The sequence below is a fragment of the Salarias fasciatus genome, chromosome 3, assembly GCF_902148845.1.
Source record: "Salarias fasciatus chromosome 3, fSalaFa1.1, whole genome shotgun sequence".
NCBI classification, from domain to species: Eukaryota; Metazoa; Chordata; class Actinopteri; order Blenniiformes; family Blenniidae; genus Salarias; species Salarias fasciatus.
In genome coordinates, this window is record NC_043747.1 from 15,959,667 (window position 1) to 15,973,528 (window position 13,862).

The window sequence follows — 13,862 nt, forward strand, 5'->3', positions numbered from 1 at the left end:
CTGTTTGTCCTCACTTCAGTACATCTGTAAAGCCTCTCAGAGGACAACAGATCAACAAGCCGAGAATTGGATGTGATCTGTCCTTGATGATGTTCTGAGTTCTGCTGAGTCACCAGGTACAGGGGAGGGGAAAGGACAGCCAACAGTCCTCTTTGCTGATATGTGCCATAAAGGTTTTAGACCATACATTCATATTAACCTGGATTAAAAGTATTTTTGTTTAAAAATCAAAAACCCCATGTGACCAAAGACCAAAACGAACCATGAACCCAGCCTGGAAGAGCAGCTCCTCAAATTCTGACCAGGTCAAACTGTGTCTTTTAACCAAGTTGAAACTAAAAAAGGCCGGTTGTTTGCAGTGCTGTCAACAAAGCAAATGGTTCCAACTTTAACAAAAGTAAAACACAAAACATACTTTGTCTTTTTTCACTTTCCACATGTATTCATTCATAGTTTTGATACATTCACTGAAAATCTATCATGTAAATAGTCATGACAATAAAAAGATAAAACACTGAATAAGAAAGTGTGTCCAAAATTTGGACGGGTAGTGTTTCCCAATATCAAACAACCACTACAGCTTCCTATCTCTGCTGTTACTACTGGAAATATCCTGATAGGTTATACGTATATCATAGTGTCAGACTCTGCACTTGGCAATTTCTTCATACTTACTCCAAACAAACCCCGTAACTCCTGTTTGATGTTAAACTCCTTTCGCAGGCAACTGACACGCCAAAGAAGTTATAGAAAAGACTGAATTTATTGATTCATTAAATGTTCATGTGAATTAACACATGCAAAAGATAAATTAACACATGCAAATTGGTTGGGGGAGAGTTTGGGATTGATCTTTCAATTTAGAAAGACTCCATCTGCATAAATCCACAGCCTGACATATAGCTACACACCACCAGTATGACAGCAATCTGAGAGCATGGGTTCACACTGCTGACAGGAGACGACCACCAGAAAGGATACTGACCATTCCCAAGCACAAGTGAATAGGACTGATGTTCATCTCAGATTATACATTATTATTATAGTCCAGAACTAGGGAAGTGTGTCAAATACTGTTATATTTGTTGTGCCTGCACTGGAGAGGAGAAACTGTCCAATCTCATTGTACACCGTTTAACAACAGTAAAACCATTCTGATTCTGATGGCTCTAGTTTCAGTGTTCATGTTATATTTGAAAATGAAGCATGATTCTTTTCAACAAGAGTTCCATTTGAAATGTGTATTGATGAAGCCAGCATTGTACTGGCTTAATGATATTTACATGGTAAAACATGAAAATAATATCACAATAACCTGCTTTTTTTCAGTATTTCAACATTTCTATTGATTATTTAAGACATTAAAGGTGCATTAAGGAGTTTTACAACCTTAAAAATACTTATTTTCCACCATAAATATGTTACACATTTTTAATGACGTGTACAATGTGCCCTGACATATTCATTGCAAGTACCTCTAACAGCGCTAAATTGTCACTTGAAAGTTGCAGTGCCGTTCCGGCACCAGCATTTTTTGGGGGAGAATTTTAAAGGAATGATGTAATGCGTGCTCCCACTGACCTGATTTCCTTAAGTTTTGCTTTGTCCGCCATTACTCTGCCAGATGCTTAGTGAGCAACAACTGAGCAGGATCTTCCAGAAAGTAAGAAAAGACTGGCTTCTCGCAGGGCCACACGGTGGTGCAGTGGTTAGCGCTTGTGCCTCACAACAAGCAGGTCCGGGGTTCAAATACCAGCCGGGGCTCAGGGCCTTTCTGTGTGGAGTTTGCATGTTCTCCCCGTGTGTGCGTGGGTTCCCTCCGGGTACTCCGGCTTCCTCCCACGGTCCAAAAACATGCACGTCAGGTTAACAGGTCACTCAAAAAAAAATTGCCCCAATGTGTGAGTGAATGGTTGTATGTCTGTATATATCTGTGTTAGCCCTGCGACAGACTGGCGACCTGTCCAGGGCATACCCCGCCTTCGCCCATAGCAGCTGGGATCGGCTCCAGCCACCCGCGACCCTGAAAGGGACCAGCGGCAGAAAATGAATGAATGAATGGCTTCTGGCACTGCCACAGCTCCAGCACAGACTCCACCAGGTAAAAGAAACTTACATTTTACTTGAGCACTACTAAACGAGCGAGGAAGGAGTTCCCCTCTTCCGTGCACAGGAGCCACAGGCACACGTTTTTCACTAAGCTGCATTACGCCCAAGGCCTGCAGGGGGCGCTGTTTCGCATAAAACGTGCAAACTCCTCAATGCACCTTTAAGGGTATAAATTCAAAGTGATGAGGGGATCAATACAGGGCGACCCCTGCTGGTCATTTTTTGTAACTGCTTTCATAATTTATTCAATTTAAAAGCGCCTTTCACAACACCCAAGGACGCTGAACATTAAAACACCGAAAAAAAAATTAAAAGCAATTTTAACAACATAAACAAAACTCAACAACATTGAATGGTGAGTGCGACTATGAGCCATTGTTGAAGTAGGACTGTCTGAAGAGGTGAGTTTTGAGTCGGGCTTTAAACAGTGGCAGGAAGTCAATGGTGCGGAGGTCGGGAGGGAGAGCGTTCCAGAGCTGGGGAGCAGAGCGACTGAATGGTCTGTGCCCCATGGAGACGAGGCGGGCAGGGGGGAACATAAAGCTGGAGGCTGGAGGAAGAGCGGAGTGAACGGACAGGAGTGGCGATGTGGAGGAGGTCAGATATGTAAGGTGGGGCCAGGTTATGGAGTGCTTTGAATGTAATGAGAAGTGTCTTACAGTTAATTCTCTGTTTTATTGGAAGCCAGTGGAGTTGTTGTAAGATGGGGCTGATGTGGTGAATGGCGGGAGTCCGGGTAATGAGGCGAGCTGCAGAGTTTTGGAGGAGCTGTAGTTTCTGGAGGGATTTGTTAGGGAGACCAAGGAGAAGTGCATTGCAGTAATCAATCCGGGAGGTGACAAGGCTGTGGACGAGGATGGCAGTAGTTTGAGAAGTGAGGAAGGGTCGGAGACGAGAGATGTTGCGCAGGTGAAAGTATGCAGACCGAGTAATGTTATTGATGTGGGAGTGGTAAGAGAGTGTACTATCAAGGATGACACCCAAGCTCTTGACCTGAGGGGAGGGAGGGACAGTCGAGTTGTGGATGGAAATAGAAAAACTGTTGGATTTGGAGAGAGTGGAGGGGGTGCCTACAAGGAGGACTTCGGTTTTAGAACTATTTAGTTTCAGGAAATTGAGAGTGAACCAGGAGTGAATTTCTTGTAGGCAGAGAGAAAGGGAGGCTGGAGGAAGTGATGAAGATGGCTTGGTAGAGAGGTAGAGCTGGATGTCATCCGCATAGCAGTGGAAATTTATATTGTGTCTACGGAAGATGTGACCAAGCGGGAGAATGTAAATGATGAAGAGAAGGGAACCCAGGACAGAACCCTGGGGCATGCCGGCAGAGACAGAGAAGGTTTTGGACTTATGATATTTGAGTTGGATGAATTGTGTGCGGTCAGAAAGACAGAAGGTGAACCAAGCGAGGAGTATTTGGGAGATGCCAATGGATGAAAGTCTGAGAAGCAGAGTGCTATGAGAAATGGTGTCGAATGCTGCTGAGAGATCAAGGAGGATGAGAATGGAAAGTAAACCAGAGTCTGAGGCTAAAAGGAGGTCGTTGCTGATTTTGAGAAGTGCTGTTTCAGTACTGTGTAGGGGACGGAAGCCTGATTGAAACTGCTCGTAGATGTCATTGGCGATGAGATGATTGTTGAGTTGAGAGGCTACAGATTTTTCAAGGATTTTGGAGAGGAAGGGTAAGTTGGAAATAGGACAAAAGTTATTGAAATTCGATGGGTCCAAGCCGGGTTTTTTCAGAATAGGGGTCACAGTAGCGGTTTTGAATGAGTGAGGGACAGTGCCAGAAATAAGAGAGGAATGAATGATGTTGGTGATGAGGGGAGCAAGTGAAGATAAGCAGGTTTTTACAAGAACTGTAGGGAGGGGGTCAAGCTGGCAGGTGGAGGGTTTGGCTTTAAGAATGAATTCAGAAATGACTTGGACTGAGGGGAGGACAAAGTTAGAAAATAGGGTTACGATGGGCAAGATGGGGACCGTAGAGACTCCAGAGACTGCAGTACCACATGTAGACAATTGCTGGTGGAAATCAGAGATTTTGGAAACAAAAAAGGACATGAGGGAGTTACAGAAATCAGTAGATTGCATGTGCTGGGGGAGAGAGTCAGGGGGTTTTGTGATGTTGTTGAGAAGAGAGAACAGGGTTTTTGAGTTGTGTTGATTGGAGTGAATTAGACCAGAGTAAGAAGCAGATTTGGCTGAGGAAATATGGTCCTTACAAAGCATGACATGATTATTGTACATTTCTTTGTGTATGGTGAGTCCAGTTTTGTTGTACAGCCGTTCCAGCTGTCGACCTCGGGATTTGAGCTGACGGAGGGCAGGGGTGAACCAGGCTGAAGAGTGGGAGAAAGAGACAGATCTGGTTTTTAGTGGAGCATGACTGTTCAGGAGTGTGTGGAGGCTATTGTTGTAGTGGGATACCAGATCATCAGGTGAGCTATTGACAAGTGTGCTTGGGAACTTATTAATGTCCGAAGAGAAGGTGTCAACATTTATGTTTTTGATATTGCGGAATGATATGGTACGGGGGAGGATAACTTTGGATAAAGAGAGGCTAGTATTGAAAGTAATTAGCATGTGATCAGAATATGGCAGCGTGTGAGGCGTAAAGTCAGAAGGAGTGATACCAGAGCAGCAGACTAAATCCAGAGTATGACCTTTACAGTGGGTTGGGAAGTTAATGTATTGCTGCAAACGAAAACTTTCTGAACAGGATGAAAAATCTTTAGAAAGAGGATTTGTGGTATTGTCCATATGAATATTGAAATTACCAAGGATAATTGTATTTTGAGACAGAGATGAGAAGTGAGTAAGTAGGTAAGAAAAGTCATTCAAAAAGTCCTTATTATATTTTGGCGGTCGGTAAATGGTAGCCACAATTACAGGAGAGGGTCCAGGGAGCAGTGAGGCAGAGTATTTGAATGAGGAGAACACCGGAGCAGCAGGTACCGGCACGACTTTCCAACTCTCGCAGTGTAACATCGCAAGACCTCCGCCCCGCCCACACGTGCGGGGTTGACAGATGTAAACAAACCCCGGCGGCACGGATTCATTCAGAGAGGCAAAGTCATTTGGCCGCTGCCGAGTTTCAGTTAGGCACAAGAAATCAAGCTTTTGGTCCACAAGGACATCACGGATGAGATGCTCCCTGCTGCTGAGAGAGCGGATGTTGAGGAGACCAAAGTTGACAGTGGTGGAGAAGCTCTTGGCCATGGAGTTAGCTGACTTAGCTAAGCTAGCCAGGACGCTGTGGTCAACATCCCGACCAGCGTAATGGGATGGACGGCGAAAGGTGGACCAGAGCGATTTTATTGGATGAGAGTCATTGTACTGGAACTTACAGCATGATCCACGGTGAATGTATCTCTGTCGGGGCTGGAAGGCGATGCCCGGCTTGATATCGAGCCCAGGTGGTGGCCGCAGAACGAAGACGTGGTGCCGAAGTTTTAAAAGTTCGGCAGCAAAGTACAGGAGGAGAGCATTTGTTTGGGGCCAGGACACGTATGACACCAGGAGCCAGATGACAGCAAACCATCTCGTTAATTGATAGATCCACATCACTTCTCAGGAGGAGAATACGAGGGCGCCAGGGTCCGAGGTAAGCCACAGGTCACAGGTCCAAGAAGGCCACAGATAACAGCCGAAGCCACAAGTCGATCACGACATTCAATACTGTGCGATCACAGTTTTATCTTGTTTAGTTTACCGGTGAGCAGCGGCAGCAAGAGCGCGCCAGCGTTCACTCAACCGGAGTCTTGAGTCTAAAAAATGCAGTTTAGCGCCTATCAGGACCAAAGAGCAGCAAAGCACAGAGTAATCATGTGTGTGTAGTGATAATATAACTGCTATGAGATATTTACAGTCCTGACAGGAGGCTTGAGCAGCAGTCAGACATTTACCGCTATGTAAAGGACACTTTTACTTTGATGAGAGCGGCGTAAGCCCCGCCCACTTGTCATAAAGGAAATAACGAGTGGAGAATCCGTTTTTTCAGTCACAATGGAAAAATGAAAAAAACGAGTTGAATTCTTGTTTTTTCGTTTTTGCCAAAAAATGAAAAAATAAGGAAATTACCTGTTTATTGGTATTTGATTATGTCAATTTAAAGGGACTTAAGGCAAGATTTGTGAAAAACTACACATGCATTTCCACTTTATTCAATGCTAATGGGTCGTGAAGCATTAAAAACCTAAAATAACAGGCCAATCCGCGTATCTGTCTGTTGCCTTATACAGGCTGTGTGCCAAATAATTTGTTGCTGTTCGGGGTCCGAATTTCCCGCGCAATCGTGGGGATGTGACGTAAATTGACGCTGTATGCGCGCTGCCGAACAGGAAGAACATGGCCGCCGTGGACACGGACTCAAACACTGCTGGGATCAGGGGCGGGCAGTGTTGCTAACTTGGTGACTTTCTCGCTAAATCTGGCGACTTTCCAAAGCCTCTTTTCGACTTTTTTTGTCAAAAGTAACAAGCGACAAATTTAGCGGCTTTTTCTGGTGCTCTGGAGACGTGACAGGACGTCTCCGCTGTTCTCAGCAAGCAGCAGGTGCTGCGTGAGCCTCTCCCCCATCCCAAAGCTCTCACAGACGGCCAATCTCAGCAGCGCTCCCTGCTGAGTTGGGGCCGATTGGGTAAACGGCCCGGAGCTGCTCCACGGCGGCGACGGGAGAGCTCCAGCAGCCGCGGCCTGCTTCACGCGCCTCCGTGGTTATGCGGCGGGTCCCCGTGCGCTCCGCGGCCGGCACAGAGCGCGTCTCCGCCCGGGAGCGGAGATCCGGAGCTGCCGCACCGCGGCTTGCTCCACAGAGGCGCCTGAAGCAGGCCGCAGCTTCCACGGGCCGAGTGGAGCTGCCCCACGGAGGCTGACGGGAGAGCTCCGGATCTCTGCTCCCGGGCGGAGACCCGCTCCGTGCCGGCTGCGGAGCGCGCGGGGACCCGCCGCATAAACATGGAGGCGGAGAGGAGCTCCGCGACGGATTTAAAAATGAATCGTTAGATTAATCAATGCATAGAAGAACTATTTCCTAGATTAATCGATTACAAAAGTAATCGTTTAACGCAGCCCTATTATCAGCGTTATCTCGTGAGTCAAAAAAATAAAAAATAAAAACATGACCGAAGCCGGGCAGGCACCCGAATAAATATTGGATATGCGTTTGATTCATGGAGGGAACTTCAGCTGCATTTGGGAGTGAAAATGGATGCTTACAAAAATCACATAATATGCGCTGTGGTCCTGCAGTAATCCGCGACGTAGTAAACAGCATGAGCATCCCTGGTGCAGCGCTGTGAAGCCGGACATTCTGTAAAATGTTTGTGCGTGCTCCCGTGCCGCCTTGGCTGGTGGCTGCAGTTCCCCACAGCGCCTATCGCGGCAGCACTGAGGTAAATTTTGAAAAGTTGCCTTAAGTCCCTTTAGCAGGAAATCAAACTGATAAAACGTACCCTGGTCCTGTAGCTATGACAAATTGTCATGCCCTGTGCCCTTGCGGCCATGTGGGGGCACTCGGGTCCTGTTTTGTGTGTCTGCCCTCTTGTTCTCCTGTCAAGTCACCTGCCCTCATGTTCTCCCGCCTCAACTCCCTAATGTGCCTCACCTGCGTCTACCCCATTTAAGTCGAGCTCTCCAGCCATGACACAAATACAGTCAAATATCCACTCTTTTCATTTTCGCAAGTCCAATAAAGGTTTCACAAATTTTAAACAGTGTTTTTATGAATGCTTAGCCCCAATAGGATAATCTAGATCAGATTTAAGAAGTCTAGGTGTTGAGGATTTAGATCTGGACCCAGTCCAATGTGGTGTAACTGTGAAAAATACAGTCAAATATGCTTTTTTTAGGGCTGAGCATGTTAATGCGTTAACACAAACAATTATTCACTTGCAGAGCTGCTGTTTGTCCATTTTCTGCACGATGTCTTCATTTAAAACATGTGAAACATATTCGGTGATCCATAAACTTTACACAACAAACAAAATATTTAATTTGTATTCCCCGTATTCTCTTTGTCAACATTTAAAAAAAGAGCACTTATCTGTATTTTTCATAACTCGACCACAGTGGACCAGCCTTTTGCTGTATGATCTGAACACGTATCGGTAATCCATGTGGTTACATTCTCATCTGAAAAGAGCAGCTCTGACCACGGTCTGCAACCTTCGATATGCTGGGATTGTGTACTTCACGGCTCCACCCCCAGCCTCTGCTCCTCCCATATGTTGTAAATACAGTGGATAGACCTTTCGTGATGTCATCCATAGCATTCTAAAATCCCTTTCTGAAGACTTCAGCAAATCACATTGAACATTTGAAACCGGATGTAAATGTGATTGGTCCAGCCCGCCACGTGACCGCATCACGTGGGCAGAGGAGGCGCTGTGATAGGGCGATTTAGGCAAAACTTTAAAGGTCTAATATACGATTTTCTTGAAAAGACGAAGCCCCACGTCTGTTACTCACTTTTTGAACAGCGCGCATGCGCCAGACCATCCGCCCGGTTCTCCTGCTTCTCCCAGGAAACGCGGAAGCGTGCGAGCGCGATCTCCTCTTCTCCGGCGTGCACGGCTCTGTTTACAGTTTCTGCGATCCGCCTCGCTCATAAATAAAGCTTTTTTTTCCGAAACAGTTGCAGTTTCATTATGTCAGACTCGCCATCGGTAAGTACTAGCTCAGAAGCTCACCGGCTACATAAACACTCTGAATGCGCATGCGCAAAAGGGAGAAGCTGATTGGGCGCAAGCACGTAGAACCGCCTTATGAAAGCAGCTCGTCAGAATGATTGACAAACAGACCCACCAGTTATTTAGGTGATCCACCCGGAACTCAAAATGTTGTAGTACACCTTTAACTCGTAATATAAAATTAACAGATGATTTATGTGAAAATCACAATCTGGTGAAGCCAGCACGGTTGTGGAAACTAGTAATAGAGACTAAAACATGTTCTGAAACCGTTCGTTTTATATGTCTATTTACACTCTGAAAGTCAACATTTTTGAATGGTTTCCAATGAGACCAGGGCTCTTTTTGAAACTAGCATAATCGCCCCCTGCTGGAATTTCTCTGGAATTATAGCTTTTTTGCACTTCCACATTATCTTCATGTTTTATGAGTGGAGGTTGGCGTTTGGCTCCTCCTCTGTCCACTCCAGTGTTGCTCTGACTCCCTTTTTGCTCATCTAACCTGTCTCTGTGTGTCAGCTCTGGGGTTCAAACGAGACTAACCATAACATTATATCCAAACCTTTCACTCAATAAATCGACATTCAAACAAAGCCCATTGTATTAGACATCTCTCGTATTCGGAAACAAAGTCCACCTTTAAAATAAAGGACAAATCCTTTCACTTCCCAATTTCAAACAACGTTTCTTCTCACACTGAAAAAATCCAGGAATTACTACTGGTGAGAACGTCTATGAGACAGAGACTTGTTTCGAGTGCCATGTGAGAATTGTGTTTGCAAGCAGAGGGGGTTGTGAATGTGAGATAAGGCTCATTGAAGATGCTTCCTCTGGGTCTTTTGTTTGACATTCGGCTTTGATTTTACTGTAAAAGAATATATGAGGGTGTGATTTAGGAGAAGAGACTTGAGATGTACCTGGAAGGCTGACTGTTTGGGAGACCACCAAGGAATTCAGGCATGAGAAATATAAGTCTAACAGTCCTCTGTTGAAAACACTTTGGACACCCCTGCTGTCATCCAACATACTTGACTTACTTGTTTCAGCTGTTGTTGTGGCCGGCCTGCTTTGTCTTCCATCTCTCAGCTGTGCAGAAACATGGAGGGAGTAACACACTGCTGGCTTCAGGTTGCTGAGTGTTACACTGTTGGTGTCTGTGGTCACTTGTTGATCAGTCTCTCCCTCAGTGGAACAGGTCACAGTAAAACTCTCCACTTCATCAGCAGGAGTGTCCCACTGCAGAGACAGTGACTCACTGCTGATGTTAGAGACTGTTATCTTGACTGGAGGGATCTGCTCTGAGACAATAATAGAGAGATATTTCCCAGATTAAAAATAAAACAGTCTCATGTTTTTACCCATCCAAATTTTGAAATAATGAAATTACAATGTTGGTTGATGTGGTTGTTTGTCCTGTACTCCTGTAACTTACTGTCATATTGAGAAGAGTCTTTTTTATTCTTCTCAGGACCAAATGCACTACAAGGTGCATCAGAGGAATCCTTGTTCAAGACAAACAAACAAAAAACATCATTACTTGAACTATTCTTTCACCACAGCAGTTAAGGTCTCATAGGATTCTGTTTCCTTCTACTTTTCTTACCTCTTCCTCTGAGTTTTCCATTCTGTCTTCACTCTCAGTCCTCTCACACTCGGTCTGGATCAAACTGCCTCTGACTGAAGTAACAAAAAAAAAGACATTCAGTGTGAAGAAGTGTCCATCCCATGACTTGAGAAAGTGTCACTGAAGTGAGAGAGTCAAACATCGTCACATAGAGTGATAAGATGAGAAGCGTACATAGATAAAGCTTCAAGTCCAGCCACTCTGAGAAACAGAATAAAATCCTAAAAATCCGTCACTTTTAATTAAGATCTCAGCAGTGCCATGTTCAATGGCTTCAGAGACAGATACATTACACAAAGCAACTCAGCTTCACACAGGAAATTTACTCAAGGCCAACATTATGAAATTCACATTTTAAAATTTTATTGTGTAATTGTTGAGCACTGTTGAATCTTACAGTTTTCAGAAGAGTCTTTTTCCCTCATCTCAGGACCAGTTGAAGCCCCCAGTGCACCAGAAACCTCCTTATGAAATGGGAGAAAGTTTATCATTACTTTAAATCTTAATTTCCCATGGCATTAAATTATTCCACAAACAATTATGTTCGGCAGTAGTTTTCTTACCTCTTCCTCTGAGCTTTCCATCCTGGCTTCACTCTCAGTCCTCTCACACTCGGGCTGGATCAAACTACCGCTGACTGAAAGTAACAGGAAAAAATAAAACACATTCAGTGTGACAAAGCACACATCCACATGGCAACTGAAGTCAAGACTGAATAAGCAGAACGTCAAGAGTGGAAGAAAATCTGTCCATTATGGGGGTTTTTTCCAGTAATAAAACTGTGACCTACTAGCTTGAATTGTCCATGGTAAAGTGGCTGCTTCATGTCTGCCAGGAGTTGATGTGAATGAGGATTGCAATCGATGGTGAAACTTTTAAATCATGTGCCACACCCATCTTGTCAGCTTTGTTTTTCTTCTGCTTGCTAAATACTTTCACTTTCCTCTTTGGAACAGCACATAAATGACTTTTTTTGAGATAACAGCACTTATAACAGGAACAATTGTAGCTTTCTTGGCACTAATCAGACAAATGTCCTTTATGACAATAAACCAGCACTCTGGCTCATTTACTTTTGAGGCTTTAAGAGTCAAAGTGATCATATTGTTAATCTACTGTGTCACACTTTCCATATATAGACTTACATGTGAAAGAAGATTATCCAAAATTCAAAGAAAAAAGTATTAAATTGTAATTCATATTAAGATTTGTATGTTTTTTCTCTGATAATGAGCATTGATAAGCACTTTCACCTTACAGGAAGTATTCCCAGAGCCTGCCTTTGTGGAGTTTAAATGTTTTTCCATGTGTCTGTGTGGGTTTTACACAAGTACTGAGGGCAAAACATGATGTGCTGGAGCATTAAATATTGATACCATAACATGTGCTTCTCTCCTGACATCTGCTCTCAGTATTTCATTGACAATACCTTTTTCTCTGTGGACAGGTGAAACCAGTATCTTATTTGGAAATGAGGACTGCAAGATAAAACTGTTTGCTAAGCCGAGTTACCATTCCTGATGACTGTGACTGATGAGAAAGTGGAGGCTTTTTCTGTCATAATGGCTACAAGTCAAAGTCAAAGTCAAAGTCAGTTTATTTGTCAAATATGCCATACATAAACACATACAGCACAAATGAAATTACAGTCCTCTCGGACCCACGGTGCAACAAAACATACAAGTTGTCTGCAGTTGTGTTTGCATAACCATCCCAATCAACCTGACTTTTTTTTTTTTAACTTTTGTACTGTCAAGTCCACCTCTGTTTCACACCAAAGAACGCGAGGACAACTCCCTTTGATTTCCAACTCCAGGTTTATTCAGAATGGGAGTAGGAATTAGCAATGCAATAGGTTGTAAACCTTTAAAGACAGGAAAAAAAAAATTAAAAATTTGTTGACATCATTCAACCACAGAACCAAAATTTGAACATTAACCATTCAAGCTCTCAAACTGAACAATTCAAGTCAACATTCCAATAGACTTCAGAAACATATATGAAGCCGGGATAAAGTAGGCACACAACTTCAAATAGCAAAATGTGGGTCTTTTAATTATTATTCCCAAACTTTGTTTGCAGCTCCCAAAAAAATAGAAGAATGCAGTACAAAGATCACAGTTACAATACGGCAGTGGCCACTTTTCAGAAAAAAAAAAAAAAGAAATATAACATTGATGCACACGGTCACATTTCACATTGTGTCAGTAGCAACTACACAACATGTGAGCTGAGCTAACGCAGCTAACAAAGCTAATACACGTGACACTCGAACATTGATTCATCAAATGGACGGACACTATCAATCACATCCAGTGTATATGTACAAAAGTCTCAGAACATGAACAATTTCTTACCGACGTCATGGAATGTGACTTTAAATCTCATGAATGTCCACAAAAATCATCTCGCCATCGCAGAGATGTGAGCAGAGATGTGAGCAGCAGCAGAGTGAATCACGCCGTTTTCCCTGGAAGAAATTTCCCAGCATTCCCTGCTGTTTTCACACTCACGGCAGTAACAAATGGTTAACCCACACCCTCTGCTGTCCACAGGCGGGAACTACATGTACAGAGATCTTTAAATAGTGTATTCTCTTTTTCACCTGGTAACATATACATATATTCTAATTTTTCAACCCAGTCTCACGGCAATTCGTGCTATGAGTCACGTTAATTAATCTATTGCATCGTGTCCGGGAGCACGACTTGCACAGTTTTTTCGTGTCCCACGTCACTCTTTTTAAACTAATACATTTCAATGAGAGTCGCCTGGCCACGCCCCCCTCGCGATTAAACGAGGCATAAACTATTGTTTCTTTTATCCAGACACTCAAATAATAGCCAGTTTTACTGTTTTATTGCCCTGTCCACGCTGAAGGTAACTTTAAAGATGTGTGCACTCACACTGCTGATTTTTGATTTTCCCTCCTCTTGACACAGGCCTGCTTGACATGTACGTTTCAGGGAGACATGTGAGGCTCAACAGGACGAAACGTGATTGAAATGAATTTATCAATTTATTAATATAGTGGCCAAATTCTTCATTGAGAACTTTGTTTGAACTTACTGTAACCCTGTATTGTCATTTCGGGTTTCTTCTTAAAATCTACATAGTCGAGCCTCAGATGTGTCCCTGAAATGTGCACGTCAAACAAGGCTGGTTCCAAAAGAGGGAAAATTAAAAATATGTCATAAGGCTAAGCATGATACATCATTGTAAAGAACTTGATCGGGGGAGTAATATTATGCCAGACCTGAAGTTTGCATTTGCTCCTGCTCAGAGATATTGACCTTTGAACTTTGACTTTGCTGCTTCTTTTAAAGCTTCTATTTTAACAATTAAAAATGATAGAATCATGGGACCAACTGTTATCCAAAGCTCTTGAACTCCACTATCCTGTCAGGTTTGATTTGATATTATCACCAGCAGGGGGCATCATGA

At 43.7% G+C, this 13,862-nt stretch overlaps 1 protein-coding gene across 1 annotated transcript in view; it reads right to left on the reverse strand.

The window, feature by feature from the left end:
* Positions 1-11,270, reverse strand: part of LOC115383907 (interferon-induced very large GTPase 1-like) — a 43,569-nt gene extending 32,299 nt beyond the window's left edge. Inside the window, 6 exon segments of the mRNA XM_030086112.1 lie at positions 9,832-10,092; positions 10,227-10,296; positions 10,398-10,471; positions 10,816-10,882; positions 10,982-11,055; positions 11,209-11,270. Of these exon segments, the coding sequence (XP_029941972.1) occupies positions 9,832-10,092; positions 10,227-10,296; positions 10,398-10,471; positions 10,816-10,882; positions 10,982-11,002 (493 nt within the window). The 5' untranslated portion in view covers positions 11,003-11,055; positions 11,209-11,270.
* Between the last annotated feature and the right edge of the window lie 2,592 nt (positions 11,271-13,862).